At 48.2% G+C, this 16,849-nt stretch overlaps 2 protein-coding genes across 4 annotated transcripts in view; both read right to left on the reverse strand.

The window, feature by feature from the left end:
- Positions 1-1,681: 1,681 nt before the first annotated feature.
- Positions 1,682-5,016, reverse strand: Ackr1 (atypical chemokine receptor 1 (Duffy blood group)). The gene is made up of 2 exons (XM_047561082.1): positions 3,191-5,016; positions 1,682-2,727 (listed from the first exon to the last, which is right to left on the reverse strand). Exons 1-2 carry the CDS (start codon positions 3,209-3,211, stop codon positions 1,708-1,710), a joined length of 1,041 nt encoding a protein of 346 aa, XP_047417038.1. The 5' UTR covers positions 3,212-5,016; the 3' UTR covers positions 1,682-1,707.
- A 1,031-nt stretch (positions 5,017-6,047) lies between these two features.
- The window catches only part of Cadm3 (cell adhesion molecule 3), a 31,027-nt gene continuing 20,225 nt past the window's right edge, over positions 6,048-16,849 (reverse strand). For all 3 annotated transcript variants that reach the window (XM_047564464.1, XM_047564474.1, XM_047564482.1), the window contains 8 exons: positions 16,124-16,264; positions 15,470-15,622; positions 14,666-14,803; positions 14,043-14,213; positions 12,083-12,173; positions 11,496-11,665; positions 8,484-8,609; positions 6,048-7,290 (listed from right to left, as the gene is read on the reverse strand). In XM_047564464.1, the coding sequence (XP_047420420.1) occupies positions 7,172-7,290; positions 8,484-8,609; positions 11,496-11,665; positions 12,083-12,173; positions 14,043-14,213; positions 14,666-14,803; positions 15,470-15,622; positions 16,124-16,264 (1,109 nt within the window). In that variant the 3' untranslated portion in view covers positions 6,048-7,171. The remainder of the gene's footprint in view (positions 7,291-8,483; positions 8,610-11,495; positions 11,666-12,082; positions 12,174-14,042; positions 14,214-14,665; positions 14,804-15,469; positions 15,623-16,123; positions 16,265-16,849) is intronic.

Below are 16,849 nucleotides of genomic sequence, written 5' to 3' on the forward strand. Positions count from 1 at the left end.
AGAGACAGAAGGTGGGAGATTTAGAGGCCTTGTCACAGCACCCACCCAGGAAAATTCTCTGAGCCTTTTGGACCCTCCTGCCTAAGATGTCTTCAGTCATCTCTGCCTCCCTCCCATACTTCCTATTTATCCCCAAGCCCAGAGTCTAGCAGAAACATTTTGAAGGAACAAGTTGGGTAGGGCATGTCCTGGAAAAAAATGGAAAGACTTTAACGAGACTCAGATAGATGTGAGGTGCCTGCTCAAGTGTTCCCAGCCTTTAGTTGGGTCATGGGAGGAGATTTTTGAGGACTTCCTTGGTCGAGGGTGAGTTTGTTGGCATAGAGGTTGTGCCCAATATGAAAAGGAACTTGCTACCCTCCAACCATCACCTAAACGTGGCTGGATATGGCATGAGATAAAGCTTCCAAGGTCATGATTACACAGCAGGAGAATCAGGGGCATATCTGGGAAAGAGAGGGCTTAGTATATTGGGGTATGTGCAGAAAGCAGAAGGAGAGGTTTGTGTGAGACAGAAGGGTTGATTTAAGAACTGGAGCTTAAAAGGGAGATTTAGGGGATTCCAAACAGAAGATGAATCATATTAGGGCCTCCCCATTTAAGTTTGTCCATCCTTCATGACTTCTTGATTTTACTTCTCTCTACATAGAAAAAAACTGGGCAACTCATTTGATTAAGGAGGAAATCCTTAAACCTGCTTCTGTTCCCTGAGAATTGGAGAGAGGGACCCTGCAAGAAGTCTGTGCACACACACCGGCACGGGTGGTCCAGGGACTGACCCAGCTGCAAGCATATGCAAAGAACTGTGTTATTGCATACATGCATCATCTCACATGCATTTAGGTTCTAATAGAGAAACAGAGGCGTGCACACACACACACACACACACACACACACACACAGTGGAATCAGGGTCATGTTAAGGAATAAGCCTCAGAGAGGACTCCTAGAAAGTGACTTTAACCTGATCTTTGTATACACTCTGGACTGAAAAATGTCTGAGGATGCTGCTTCCTCCTTCCCCACCACCACCCTGGTAGTTAAACAAAGCCAGAGAGGAGATAAAAGACAGAGGGGGAGTCTAGACACGGTAAACAGGGAAGGGGAAATACACCTGTGACATTATTGCTCTTCTCTCTTTTCTCTTTCTCCAGTTTCTATTCTTTTTCTTTTTTTTGAACTCAGGGACTCTTTACCACTACTGGGCTACAGCCCAGTCCTTTTCAGTTTTTAGGTTTTTTTTTATTTTTAGACAAGATCTCACTAAGTTGAGGAGGCTGGCCGGCCTCAAACTGCAGTCCTCCTGCCTCAGCCTCCCTAGTAGATAGGATTTCAGGCATAGGCCACTGTTCCTGGATTTTCCAGTTTTTCTTCCTATCTCATTTGCTCTATGCAAGAGCTTCTCTTATTTATTTACCTATTAAGCATGTCTTCTAGTTTTCAAGGCTCATCTGCTCCCATCATGCTCCAGTTTCTCCTCTCTTCCCCTTGGAGAAGGCAGTAACCGCATACCTCAAGAAAACATGTGTGTGTCCTGAGGATGTTTACACATCATTCACTTTCTCCCCAGGCCAGCTAGAGAAACAGATGCTGGCAGGAAAATCTGGCAGGAAAAGTCTTCCTCTCTCTCCATTCTCCTTCTTCTCCTCTTCATCCCCAGACAAAACAAGAAACTACTCACTTCATAAAAGCAGTGTAAACTTTAATTCAGGTTGACAAGTGGGAAGAAAGTGAAGATTTGCCTTCAAAAGTGTCCGGATGAGAAGATCGTCTTGCAGGAAGAGGCAGGGAGGGCAAGGAGGCACGGGTGGCCTGGTGGCAGAACAGGGCCACGAGCAGGGGGGACACCACACAGTGCAACATGGCCAGGGCTTCTGCCAGGTGCAGCATCACGTCCAGAATCTGCTGGGCCATACACGTTGGCAACAGCAAAACCTTGGCCCTCACTAGAGAGTCAAACCCCAGAACCATCCCATGAGGCCACCAGAAAATGAACCAGACCCACAGGACATTAATGCTGGGACCTGGTCCCCTGTCCAATGCCTTCTTTAGCCCCTTGGCTCCCAACAAACCCAGGGGCAGCAAGATAAAGATGCAAAAGCAGACTGCAGCATGTGTGGAATGCAAAGCCCCAAGGCCCCTGCTATATTCCAGGGTGCAGAGACCATAAGAAGTGTCAGTGGCCAGGGTGATTGGCAACCCTAACAGAAGAGCCGCTCCCCAAACCCCCACAGTGAGTCCCAGAGTGAGGCCCCGGATCTGGCCTGTACCCAGTTTGGGGCCCAGGCAGGCATGACACCCTATCAGTAGAGCCTGGGCAAAGGCTGAGCTGTACCAGACCCCATATCCCAGGCTACACAGGATGGTGCTATGGGTGCTGTTTAGCCCTGGGGCCAGAATGGGCACCACGATGCTGAAGAGGGTGCTTCCCACAGCCAGCTGTGCCAGGATAGGCCAACTGGGGCAGAGCTGCCAGTGGAAGAGAGATCTGAAAAGTGCATAGAGGACAGCACCACTAGCCAGAATACCCAGGACACTGGCCAGGATGAAGAAGGGTAGCGAGGAGTCATCCAGAAGGTTACAGGAATGGCAGGGGGCAGCGGAGTCCAGAATGTGGTAGTCTTCAAGGAGTTTGTAGGAATCGTCATCGTCATCGTAGGAATAATTCCAAGTATAGTTTTCAAGAGACAAGTGACTGCTGTTCTTGTCCAGTGAGGAGGACTCCACCTGGAAGGCATACCCAGAGGAGGAAGTCAGCGTCCAGTCACCCCAACCAAGAGCCTCCTGGAACCTTGGGGACTTGGGAAGGGAGGACAAAGGGAAGATCGACTTGGGAGGAAGAGGGAGCTGTGGGAATTGGAGGCAGCAGGGATGATGGAAGAAGACAGTGGAGGGACCGAGAGATGGAAAAGAAATAGGGAGATGGAAAAGCCAGGGAAGGGGTAGGACTGGAGGAACAGAGTCAGAGCAGGACAATAAAGGACCTGCAAGGAACTGGCTAACAGGTGAAGGGAAAGGAGAAGGATGGGGTGGGAGGCTGGGACAAGGAGGAAGGGAAAACAGATTTTTAAGAGAGAACAAAATGAGGGGAGGGATAAAAGATGAGCAGAAAAGGAGAGACCTGAGGAGCACACCGAAGGGCACTGGGGGCAAAGGGGCCGGGAGTGGGAGAGTGGGGCCCTACACTCACCGGGCGCAGGCAGTTCCCCATAGCACTGTGGGCTCAGCGCTGGCAGAGAGAAGGACCGGGACACTCTATCAGCAGCTGTGGTTCCCAGATAAGTGCTGAGGTCTAATGAAGGCCCTCAGGTTCTGGGCAGGGCCATGGGGGCAGCACTCAGGAAGCTTTGCCCCACGCCTACTGCCTGCCTGAGCCCGAGGTCCACATGGGGCACTGACTGGGGCTTCCTGTTTTGAGTTTGGGTTTGACAGTCTCAGGAAAAGAACAAGGCGAGGACCAGGAAGGGGGCATTTTCCCGAAGATGGAAAGGAAGAAACCAAGGGGCTTTCCAACAAGTGGAGATTCTTCAAGCACAAGGAAGGAAGAGGGGCCAGAGGTGACTTGTGAGGCAGAGATAAGAGAGGAGCTGGGAAGTTGTAGTGCAATGGCAGCGGATGACTCTCACTGCTGCCCATCCCCTTGGGTGGGATCCAAGGACAGTGTTCTACAGCCATGTGTTTGTGGTTGGATCTGTTCAGTCTTGTGGGGGGATACATTTTGGTGGGGACTCTGTGTGTACCAGGGTGGGTAGAATTTGCCTGTTTACCTGTGTGTGTGTGTGTGTGTGTGTGTGTGTGTGTGTGTTATGTATCAGTGTGTGCACATCTGAGTGTTGGGTGTTGGCAGCGTCCAGGAGTGTGTATGGCTATCTGAGGTGTGGTGTTTCAGTGTGAGAGGGAGGGAGGACTGAAGGAGCTGTCAAGGCTGCATCATGACCCTACTCAGGAAGTGACTGGGCATTTGCTTCACCACCTACCTACGGGCCCTGTAAGTGTATCTCCCACATCCAAGCAGAACACGTGGTCTGGCATATTAAAGCAAGGCTCTTGGGGACAATGGGATACCATATTTTTACCCCATGTTGCCCATGGGGTAATCTCTACTCATATTTCTGTTGGGAACATAGAGGTTCTGGAATTACTTCATTGGACTGACATCTCAGCAATAAGTCAAGTTTCTTCTGGGGACTTGGGGGGTGGTGGTGGAGTGGAACTGCTAGTTCTCTGGCTGGCAGAAACAAAAGGCATCTTCCCTATAGGCAGATTCTCTGGAGTCAACGCCTCTTCTCCTTGGTAGCCTCTCCTTCAGCTGCTTTCCCAGGTTCTCTGCCATTTCGTCACTGGTCTCTGCATTTTATTTCTTCAGTGTGGGAGTTGTAGCCTGGATTTTGGGAGTGGTGGGTCATAGAGTGTCCAAGTCAGAACAGTGAGAGAGAGCAGGATAGGGGACACTTGGATTCATTTTTCAAGAAAGCATGGGACGTTCTAACCCCAGTTCTGTCTAGGACTTTTTCTCAGTCACGTAGAGGGGTACCTGGGGGCAGAGCACTCAGACCTTGTAGAAATGACTCCCTTGTCTCCCAGGATACCAGTTTCCTGTTGAACATTAGGAGGGCTGGAAAGTAAGTTTGGCAACGATCTGGTCGGTCTCCTTCCTGGACAGTGTTGAGGGTGTCTCCAAGTGGTTCCCAAGTGCCAGACAGAGGGCTGGAGAAGCAGTCGGATGCCCCACCCCAAACCCTCTCTGGAAAGCAAGGACCCGGCAAAAAGGGGTGAAGACACTTGTCTCCTTTGTTTCCATACACAGATGCTCTTGAGAGAACATGGCAAGGACACGGCACCCCCTTGAGATGGCAGGTGCCAGGTGCAGGCGATACCAGAACAGCCCTTAGCTACACGCAGCCCTGCAGTAGTGAGAGCCGCAGAAAGGAGGCAGCTGGACGACACGGGTAATCCAGATATATTGAGGGTGACCCCTCTGAGATTAGCACAGGAGAGTTAGAAAGATTATAAAGATACACGATCCCCTCCCTGCTCCCTTCCCCCACCCGCCCACCCGTGGACAGACACACACAGCACAAAGGCCCTGCTCCCCCCGCCCCCCGTACAAATATGGCTTCTGTGTAATATGGACAGAGTGGTTCAGCTCAAAGAGAAAAAATCATTTTTCCCAAAAGCGGGTGCCGGGAGACAGGAAGCCCAAGAGACCTGGGGTCCAAGGCTCCCTTGTTGCTGTAAGAGGAGGGGGCCCTGGCTTGGGTGAGGGGGCTGCCTGCTGTGCCCAGGACCCGAACCAGGGGCTGGAAGATTCACAAAGGTATTACCTGAACTGAAGGAGTGGGCAAACCTGCTGGATTGCAGGTGTCCCCATTTTGCACGCCCGTTATCAGAGCAGGGAGGACATGCTGGAGAGGGGAGGGCAATGCCAAGAGCATCCGGGGTCTGAGGTGGGGCAGGCCCACCAGCACAGGGAGGGTGAGCAGCCTCATCTCCACAGCAACCAGCTGGGCCACAAGGAGGAAAACAAAACCAAAAGCAGGGGCGAGGACCCAGACCTATGGGTTACACACAGTTGGAAATCCAGGGTCAATGCCAGGGAGAGGCCTGTGGGGTGCATAGCAAAGGCTGTGGCACTGACTCCAAGGCTTGGAGATGGGATGCTGAGGGAGGAGCTGGATGCTGTGTGTTTCAGGGAGAGATGAGATGCACAGCTGGGCAAAGACACATCCTGGGACTCCTTTCTCTAAAACACGAGGGCATTGGGGGTGGCATGGAAAAGACCAGGATGGAGCAGCATCCCAGGTGAGGTACAAACCCTGACTAGGAATCCCCCACTCCCAAAGCCATCCTTTATGAGCTCTACACCCGTCTACCTGCCCAGGACCCCTGTCCTCCGCCCTCCTCCTCAATCCCTCTCTTCTTCTCATGCACACAGACACACAGGCACATACAGCACATACACACCCACACACGTTTACACACAATTACACACACGCATGCGCACAGAGTTCACATTATTCCCTTAGTTTGGGCAGGAAACAGCTCAGTGCAGTGAAGCTCCTTTTAGTATTTTTGTTGTTATGTCTGCCTGGCTGCTGAGGGAGGAAGGAACGAAGGCTGGTATAGGGGATAGGAAGGGGCACAAGGTGGCACAAGATGTTGGAGGAGTTGCTGAGCAATGCCATGAGAGGAGCGGTTGCCGTGCAACAGTCCAGGGTGGTAGGTAAGAGTGAGGGACACCTTGGCGGGGAAGCAGATGCGGTTCAGGCCCCAGAGCAGCGCCTCTCCCACAGCTGCTGGGACTAGGAAGGGCAGCTGAGCTCTGCTGTCCCCCAAGGCCTGGTTTCATTCATCGTGAGGAGGGGTGGACAGGGCTTTCTCCACCATCAGTCCTTTCTCTCCAAATCTACCCTCTTTACAGGGACCCGTGTCCTCCCAGTGTTAAAGCCCTGGGTCCCCACATGGCTCCAGGTCACATCTCCCAGACAACTTTTCCACTCTGCTTCAGGGTGGCACCTGTCTCCCTATCCATGACTCACAGTGCATGGCTCGCAGAGGAAAAGCTACCACCAGCCCCTGCTCACAACCTTCCTGTTCCTGGGTCTCTGAAGTCTGGGAACCTCCTCTGCTGGGAGAATAGAGGGAAGAGGTCTGGGGAGAGCCCCTACCTCCGAAACAGCCCTGTTCCTTACCCATTTCCTACCCCTCCACCTTCATTCTCCTCGAGCATTCCAGGTTTTCTTTTCTTTTCTTTTTTTTCTTTTTTTTTGATTTTGTTTTTTCATTTTTTGTTTTTGTTTTTTTTTGTTTTTGTTTTTCTTTTTTTCTTTCATTTTTTTTTTTTTTTTCTTTCCTCACCCCAGGAGCCCTGCCTCTCCAGCCTGGAGACGGATTTGATTTGGGATTGTTACAAAAATAATAATAACCCAAACGCAGAGAAGCCACGGAAAGGGCTGAGGGTAACCCTCCCCTCCCCCCCGCCCTCCTCCCTCCCCATTCCAAACCGAGTACAAAACCGCACCCAAAGCAGACATTCTGTACAGGGGGGTGGGTGGGCTGGGGAGCAAGCGGGAGGGGCGGCCCTGGGGTCGCTCTGTACAAGTCCAGGTTGGTGACGGCCCCAGCAGTCCCCACGGGGCCCCTGGGGGGCACAGGAGGTGAGCAGGTGCCCCTAGATGAAATATTCCTTCTTGTCATCCCCTCCTGACTGCCCGCCTTCTGCGTTGATGATGGCTGTGTCCGCATCTGGGGCATCATCAGAGCCCTTGGCCTCGTGCGTCAGGTAGGTTCCTGTGTGGAGAGAGAGGCTCCTCTTTTCAGAAGTAGCTTCTATGCTGCCACCGTCCACCCTGCCCACTTCCACTTTCCCGCCCACCCACTTGCACAATGCTTATGTAACTTTTCTCTCTTGCCGAGAGCTTTCTTCCACCCTACCTTACCTCCTTTGCATTTTGCTGGCAGCATCTCTCACCTGACCACATCCATCTGAATACTGAATCCTGCCCTTATTATTAGAATCTCCTCTATGATATAATACAGACAAGAAATGCAAAGAGAAAGAGGTGTGTATGTGTGTGCATGCGCGAGTGCATATATATATGTGTGTGTATTTATATATATATGTATGTATACACATATATATGTGCAGGTACACACTAGGATGAGGAATTGCTATGTCAACATTATGAGTAGCTTTTGCTTTTATTTATTTATTTATTTTCATACTGAAGATTGAACTCATGGGTGCTTTACCACTAAGCTACATTCCCAGCCCTTTTAGTTGTCATTTTGAGACAGGGTCTCATGAAGTTGATTAGGGCCTGGCAACATTACAAGGCTGATTGCAAACTTGTAATCTTCCTGCCTCAGCCTCCGGAGTTACAGGGATTCCAGGTGGACCACTACACCTTGGCTGTGAGCAGTTTCATGAGCAATGTCGTTGAGAGCTGGCTCACATATGACCAGCTCATGCAGCTAGGCTGCTGGCTGCAACAATATCAAGGCAGGAGGTCTGAGAAGTAATGAAAAGGTGTCATGGATATAGGAGGGAAAACAAAAACTCTAACAACAGCAAAAGTGGGGAGCAAAGAGATAGGGTGAGGACGAGGAGTGAGGAGATCAAGAAGGAAGAAGCTAAACCAACAGAAAGGATGACAGTACAGGAAAAAATGGGATAGAGATTCATTTCAGGAGCTCTCAGTCTTACACAGCAGAGACCCTGGAGGCAGAGCAGCCTGGAGCAGCTGTCTGAGTGGGAAGGTTTGATTTTACTTGGATGATTACCAAGCAATCAGGTTTTACTGTGGAGCTGGTGGGCTCAGTGATCACAGGGTTGACACTAAAGGGGTTGGCTGCATATTTTTCCCCCTCAAACTCTCCAAGGGGACGACTGAGTATCTGCAGGCCCTTCTTGCAGCCTTCTTCTTCCTGCCTGCCCCTGACTGATCTCCCCAGCCCATCCAAATTCTCATAATGCTTCTGACCTTTGTGCCGGATCAAGTAGTGGCCGAGGAAGATGAGCAGGATGAGCAGCAGGAAGACGATGAAAGCCACAATCCCGCCGATGATGGCATGGTAGGTGCTGGTGGACGAGGGCACTGGACTGGGGTCTGGAGAGAAGTGGGAGGCACACAGTCAGATCTGGGGGAACCATTATCTCAGCATTCGAACTTGGCCCTGGGTAGTCTAACTCAGCAGAGAAAAGGCCCTAACATAAGGAGAATGGAGCAGTGGTATTCAGCAAAGGGGATCTGACACAGTGTGTTCTCAAGATTGCTTCACCAAGCCTGGAACATAGCATTGTTAAAAAAAAAAAAATTGACATATTCGAGAATAAGTAAAATCTGCTCACATTCCACCATCCAAGTTGATTTCTTGGCACCAAAACTTGACCTTGATCAAAGATCACTGCTTTAATGCCTGTTACCAACCTCTCTCTCTTTTACTTGTGGGTGATCAGAGTTGTTCCTTCCTTATGTCCCATGCCCTCTTAACCTCCTGTCCGACTGGTATTTGAAACTAGTTCCTCTAGGGGGTTTCTCAGTCTATTTTCCTGCTGTCCTGATATCAGATAGGGAAAGAGCAGTGAAAAGCTAATGCAGCCAAGAATAAAGCACTTCAACCAGGTCCGGTGGCCCGCACCTGTAGTACCATGATTTGGGAGACTGAAGTAGGAAGATCACAAGTTTGAGGTCAGCCTTGGCAACTTAGCAAGACCCTGTCTCAAAATAAAAACTAAAAAGGACTGGGGATATAGCTCACTGAGATAGCACTTGACTTGCATATGGAAGCCCCAGGTTCAATCCCCCAGCACCACATGCACACAAATTAACAATAGCGACAATGAAATATCTGGATAGCATAAAGAACTGTGTTTTTTCTTGGCAGGAAATCTTAACACTCCAGTAAAACTTCAGCTTTCTGGTCTGTCTGAACAAGGAGGCCTGGGATTCCATTTCACTGACCACCATCCCAAGGCTCAAGGGACAAGGACTGACTTGCTTTCTCCCATGACAGTGGTATCTCTGCCATTAGATCCCCATGGCAACAGGGGATGGGTGTGGTGAGAACAGCCCCAGCCATAATCAGGAACTCAAATATCCACAGACAAGTACACAGGCCCAGGGTATGGTTCTGAGGTATCCAAAATTACATTAGCCATAGCTGTAATTCTCCGACCCATGGGAGAGCTACTGTCTTACTGTCTTGCTTTTAGACTCCGCTTGAGTCTGGGATGCCTCAGGCTTGACCAGGCCTGCTTTTTACTTCCTCGCCTGTTTTTACCTTATTTGAAAAGGAAACGTTTGTGCTTTTTTTTTTTTCCTTCAGATCTTTCATTTTTGGTACTGGGGATTGAATCCAGGGCTGTTGAACCACATCCCCAGTACTTTATTCATTTATTTATTTATTTTGAGATAGGGTCTCTCTAAGTTGCTTAGGGCCTTGCTAAGTTGCTGAGACTGGCCTTGAACTTGTGATCCTCCTGCCCAAGCCTCCCAAGTCACAGGAATTACAAAGGTGTGTCACCATTCCTGACTTGTTCACTAGTCTTTCATACCCTGCTTGAGAGGAAGGGACAAGATGGGCCCCTGTGCTCCATGAGAGGATGGGGTGGATGTGATGGTGTAGAAGGGGTTTAACACACTATCTTCCTCCCAGGAGTATATAAGACAAAGTACGCATTGAAAATTAATCCTGGATAATTATTCCAGAAACTATGGATGTGGAAATGCCTTAGAAAAAGCACAAGCTTCCACTGCCAAATGACCTCTGTAGAGCCCCTGTCTCTACATTTAATTTCATTCCTGGCAGGTTTTCACTTAGGATGTTCCTGGAAGCAGATGCAGTGACTCTCTTGGCCACCAGGCGTCAGCACTGGCAGCACATGAATCAAACAGGACTCCCTCTGCCTTTTAAGCACAGGGCAATGGAGATCAGCAAGATATCAACTACAGGGCATAGGAACTTTCTCTCACTGCCAATCATGTTCAGACTTGGTCTGGAGCGATCTGGGGGCAGAGACCAGTCCTCAGTGCTTTGTCTTTGCTCCTGGAATCTTACAATAGCCCTGTTTGTTGTGCTGAGGCAGCTCCCACATGCTGTGGTTGGCTCCTGGAGTTGGAATCACCAATCTAGACATTATGGTCTCAAGAACTCAGACCTCTTATCTCCTGGAGCTTGGCTGTTATCCCCCCAGACCCCGAATACACACATACACACACACACACACCCACACACACACACTGTATTAATGGGCATTTCAAGTTAGGGAGCCTCTGAAATTTCTGTGACAATGTGTTTTCCCTATTCTGCAGAAAGGGTTGCAAGACTTCCTAGCAGGACCCTGCTGCCATTGGGAACTTTAAAAAAATTTCTTTGCAAACTGTCCCTGAAAGGGACTCTTTAGTGCATTTGGTGATCACAGTTTTGAGAAGAACTTTAGAGAAGAAGCATCCACTGGTCCCTTTAAAAGACACAGTATCTGAGAAAAGATTCTAACTATCTCTCCACACAGTATAAGTTTACCTTTTTTTTTTTTTTTTTTTTTCTGCCTGGGCCTACTAGAGTATGCCTAACATCTTCCTAAAAGGAAAGGATAGTAGCAACCTGCATCCATAGTTACTCCTAGAAGGAGGAACTCTGCTTCTTGGCATGGGAAATGTACATATGCTTGAATCTGATAGGCTCCAGGGACTCTAGATGGAGAATTATTATCCTTATTGCCAGGTGAGTGCAGAGTTCAAAAGATGGTACTAGGAGGGCCAGAGTTTCTAGACAAAGGCAGTTGAGATCCCACCCTTTCATTGATTTTCCCTTAATATACATTCCAGAATAGACCTAGAACCTAAGTCCTCAGTCTTCCAATGAGGGAGCTATTTTTCCTTAACTCCATTTCTAGTCAAGGTGAGTGGGAAAGCTATCAGGAAGTGGGAAGAAGAAGAGTGTGAGATGTACAGAGAAGGGAGATGCTGGGAAAGGGGATTTGGAAAGCTCACCGTTAACATTGAGAGTGAAGTAGGCCGTGTAGCTGCCCATGTTGCTGATGGCAGTGCAGCCGTAGATACCACTGTCACTCTTGTTGAGGAAGGGGAAGATGAGCGCGCTCTCCTGGGTCGTCTTCAGAGGTGGATCGCTACCCTCCTTCATCCAAAGGTACTTCTGGGGGCTGTTGAGGTAGAAAAATCAGAAATGTTAAGGAAAACATAAGCCAGGAAGCTGAAAGAAGAAAAATAAATGTGGAGTGGAAAAGTAAAAAACTGATAAGGCTCAAAAAGCTATAGGACTCAGATTTCCAGAGACAGGGGGAAGGTGGCCTCTTGGGTTAATTCTAGAGAAGAGGAGATTTCCTAACTTTATCTTACTGTAACTTTGTTCCTTAGGACAGGCTAGGGTGCTAAGTTAGAGAGGTGATCCCACCTACTCCTGATGCTTTTCAGAAGAAACAATCAAAGGATGGATGCTGGACAGCATCAGAGGGTAGGAGGCTCAGCTCAGACAGTACAGGGGAGATAGGAAGAAGACATTCAGTGAAGATGACAGTCTTAGAGTGCAGAGGTACAAGAGGCCAGCAAGTAGATCTTACACAGGATTGCCACGACCCTCACAGTGTAGCGACAGCTTCTGGCCTTCACGGGGATGTGGAGGGTCCGGCCTAATCATTGCAGTCGGTGTGTCTGTGAAGAAGGAAATGTTGTCAACACAAAATTGCCCATATCTACTTAGGAGATCTCCCAAATCTTGAAACCACCCCATTATGTACTATGGCTTCTACCCCTAAATGTCTCAAAATCCCAAGAGGCTATGAACAAAGGCCTTCCTCCCCCCAGCATTTGTGATTAAAGACTAAGCACCTAGAGATAGGGTTTCAGGAGGTCTGTTCTTACTGGGGTGGACTTCACGGAGGTCTTCACAGAGCTAAGAAGGGGAATAAGTGATTTATCCATGCTTAGCCAACTTCCTGGCACACAGACAGGACTTAATGCATATTTTTAACAGAACAAAGGCACCTGAACTTGACACTGATGGAGTTCACAACCTCTTAGTTCTGTGTACTCTGCAAGGGAGCTTAGAACCAGCAGCAACGTTTGAACACAAAACAGCACTTCGAGTGGTCAGTCCAAACACAAAATGAGAGCTTTTAAACGGCAAGAGATGGGGGTCATATTTTGGCTGCCAAAAAGGACTGACACAATATAGATGAGCTCTGGGAAGGAATAATGGCATCTGCCATTGACGCCAAAGGGCTGCTTAAGAGGCTAGGTCCAGATGGTGGCTTAGAACAATGCAACCAGATGCTGGTTTAGAACGGCAGATAAAGAGACTGTGCTTCCCCTAAGGATAGAGCCAACCTTAACAACCAGTTAATGAACGTGTTCCAGTCAAATGAAACAGGCCAAAGAGAGTCAGGCCAGGTGAGAGAATGGGTGTTCTGGGGCCCCACAGCCACAGAAACCTCTAGCACAGTGCCTGGAGTACAACATTTGTTGACTGACTGCTGATCATACTTGGGCCAAAAGATCCCTGGACAGTTATTGCCAGATGGTCCAGTATCTAACAGAGGAGTTCAGAGAGGAAAGGGCCTTCTTTATCTGGCCAGAGACTAGGCTCAGAGCAAATGCCCAAGACCAGGAGACTCACACTCAGAGCTGGTGATTACAGGGCACTTTGAAGTTTATAGAGTTCTTTCATATGAATGGTTTTATTTATCCTCAGGATAACTCAGTGAAGCAAGCAGGAGACACAGAGAGATTAAGCTTTGGCCAAAGTAACACAGCTAGCAATCTTAATCTCTTTGTGGGAAACTCAGGTAGATCATGCTTCTTAACTTCAATGTCACTGATAGTAATGGTGGCCATCTCAGCTCAGCAGACCAAGAAAATTCATGGATCTAGGGCAAACAGAAGACTGCTCAGTTGGAAAAAGATCTGGGAATAGGGGGTGGTGCCAGGAAGACTGTATTTTCATTGCATTCATACTTTTCTGAAGTCATGGAATGTTGACCCCAAAAGAAACCTTAGTGATCCCTTGTTCATCTGTCTTGTTTCACAAAGGGTCAAGCTCAGTGGGGTAAGTAACCTTAACATCACAAAGCTAGTAGGTGGAGGACAGACTAGAGACTATATCCTGGGACTTCTGATTTGCTTCACTTACCACTGTAATTTGCAATCTAATTATATACAATGCACTGGCTTAACTCAGGGGTTGGTAAACTGACCCTTGGACCAAATCCTGCCAGTTGCACATTTTTGTAAATAAAGTTTTAATGGAACACAGCCCAGCTCATTTGTTTGCATACTGTCTGTGTCTGTTCCTCTGCAGCAGAGGCAGAGTTAAGTAGTGGAAAGAGAGACTGACTTGCCAAGGCTACAATATTTATTACTGGGCACTTTAAGACCTCACCAGCCTTTAGCCAGGCACTGCTACCTCTTGGCTCATTTTTATGTATTCACTTCTCTGTGGGCTTCACGTACATCAGGCACATTTTCCTTTACCAATCCTCATCTCATACCTGGTCCTTCTTCACCCCCAAGCCCATGACATACATAAAACTTCAATGTGTTGAGAGGTGGATCTGTCAGCTCCCTTTAGAGATTCATGGTTCACTGAGCACACGATGTCTGCTCCATCATCCTCCCGGGTAACCTGTAATGTCACTGAGCTGCTCACTGTGAAGGTTTTTCCATTGGAATCTTCCTGTATTCGGGTTGGTTCTCCTAAAAGCAGAAACAGGCGCACACACATGCACACACACATACACACACGTGAGTGCTAACATACAGATATCACATGGGCCCCACTGTAGACACAGATGGTTAGTCTCAACTTAGACAAACTTAAGATAGGTGTGACTTGTAATCTCAGTTACTCAGGAGAATGCGGCAGAAGGATCGCAAGTTTAAGGCCAGCCTCAGCAACTTGGCCAGGCCCTTCTCAAAATAAAAAATAAAAAGGTCTGGGAATGTAGCTCAGTGACAAAGCACCCTTGGATTCAACCCCCAGTGCCAGCTGACAAATGGATATGTATACACAAGGAAATACATACCTGGGTTTACACAAAATATTAATCATTCCCTTTCTATTCCATGCTTTATGTACCAATACGTAGACATATACCCACCTTCCCAGCACCACCTCTTCCAATAGCCCCAACGTGGAAGGTACTCACCATGGAGTTCTTGGTCACCCTTCCTCCAGGTAAGCTGGGCTGCAGGTTTGCTCCCAGAAGAGTGACAGTTTAGCGTCATTGTGTCCTTTTCTCGCAATGATGATTTGTAACCCGTGATGATGGGCTTCTGTGGGATTCCTGCCATGGATAGGGGATGGCCAGGATAGGAAGGAGAGGCACCATGAGGTCACACTGCAGCTCTCCCTGTGGAGATAGCCTCTCTAGGGGTCAGTACATCTGGGTTCTACTCTGATTTAGAAAGATGAGTTGAAGACTAGAGATCATCTTTCTCTTTGATCTCCTTCCTGAGAACCAGAAAGGAAGACATAGGAGAAGAGGTGGGGTAGCAGATAGATTACCATGCCTGAGAAAACACTATCTGACTGGACACCCCAGAGCATAACCAAGTGGCCACAGAAATACTCTGAGGCTCAGGGAAGAGAAGAAGCAAATCGAAACACAGTATGAAGATGATAGTCTATAAACGACTGAGAGATTTGTCTTAGAAATGATAATTAACAATGCATGTACATCTCATGTTTTCCCTCACACAATTTTGGGAGATAGGTGGTATAAACACGATTATTCCAGGTTAAAAGTTGGGAAATGCCTGCTTAAAGGAAACAAGAAGCCTGTCCCAGATCAAACAGTTAACCACAATAGTAAGGATTAGAACTTAGGTTTCCATTGCAAGGGAAGCACCCATTAAATTTTCAAAATTCCCGGAGGTCAGCCTGGCTCTGGACTGCTGCAGGGGCCCATTTATGGAGCGTTGTTTGCAAAGAAGCATGCTAGGGGCCTCACCGAGCACAGTGACGAGGGACTTGGCTGTCCGCACAGGCATAGTGAAGATGGAACAGGTGTACTCGCCCTCATCTGCCAGGGCCACATTGCTGATGCTGATGCTGAGCTCATGGGGTGTAGAGCTAACCAGCTGAATCCGATTATCTCGAAGGGCTGGAAAGATGGGGAAAATTGGAAGCCAGTTTTTTATTGGCATCTTTCATGTTATTTATCTTGCAATCCCAGGTCTGCTATCTTTGGTGGGGTAGGGATAGCAGACAAAAATCTCCTCCTGAGTTTGAGCCATCTTTGGCTCATTCAGTGACTCTTTTGGGCCACTGGGTACAGTAGCCTAAGGGATACTCAGAAAAGTGGGTTGGATCTTGTGTGCTTATTTTTGAAATACCTGGTACAACACTGCCATCAGCTGCCTGGTAGGGCTCCTCTGGGCTGATGCTCCTCTAGGACCCTATAAGACCATGCATGGTCAAGGTCAGAGCTACAGAACTGAAGTTTCTCTGGAAACAGTTGAGGATCCCATAGTTCGCTGCGTTTCCAAATAGCACATCCTGCATTACTTAGTCTCTGGACTACAGGGACAATACCCTTCTGGCTTAGCAGTCCCCTTCCCCAGTCTATGGTTCCCAAGGAGAGAGATAATTCATGGCGTACTACCTCTCTTCTCCCCAAAGTAGAGCGTCTGCTGGGCAGGATTAGACCACTGCAAGGAGGAGTCCTCATGATCTTTCACTTGGCACTTGAGTACCACTGTGCCGCCAGCCACCACTGTTTCATCAGATGTCCAGGGCTGACTATCTGCAAGAGTAGAGTTGGATTAGTATCCTGAGGAACCTTTAGAACTTCTACCCATTTCTGGGTCAAAGTCCATTTCATCTAGTTCAGACTATCCAAGGCTTTGGTGCACAAGAGCTCTGTGTACTCTTTTAAGACTTCATAAGGGAAGGAAGAGAGGTGACGGTGGTGGTGGAGGGGAGATAAATCCTATTTTCTCTTCATTTGAATACATCAAAAAACAGTCACTTGCTGAGTGTTTTCTGAATGAACTGACAGGGCCATAAACATTGAGAGGAATAAAGGTACCCCGAATCTGCACATTCTATATGGCACACGTGTCTCTTCTGACAGGTTCTACCATTCATCTTTGAGACCATACATACATGTCTGTCATCCTACGTTTTGCCTCCCTGCCACCACCTACATGTAAGAGCAAAAACAGGAGAAGCAGCTGTGACTCATAATCCCAAAACTAAAACAGGGAAGAGGCCAAACTAGTCCTCGGGTTGTACATTCATTTATGTAACAGCTAATAAAATTGCAAAACAAACAAACAAAATATAAAAAATAAAGACTGACACATTTTGACATATTTTTCAAATTTCT

This window comes from Sciurus carolinensis, chromosome 1, assembly GCF_902686445.1.
Source record: "Sciurus carolinensis chromosome 1, mSciCar1.2, whole genome shotgun sequence".
Lineage (NCBI taxonomy): Eukaryota > Metazoa > Chordata > Mammalia > Rodentia > Sciuridae > Sciurus > Sciurus carolinensis.

Coding starts and splice junctions, on each gene's coding strand:
- Ackr1 (XM_047561082.1), bottom strand. CDS start 3,211: ATGGGGAACTGCCTGCGCCCG. Junction 2,728..3,190: donor TGGGGAACTGCCTGCGCCCG/GTGAGTGTAGGG, acceptor TATGCCTTCCAG/GTGGAGTCCTCCTCACTGGA.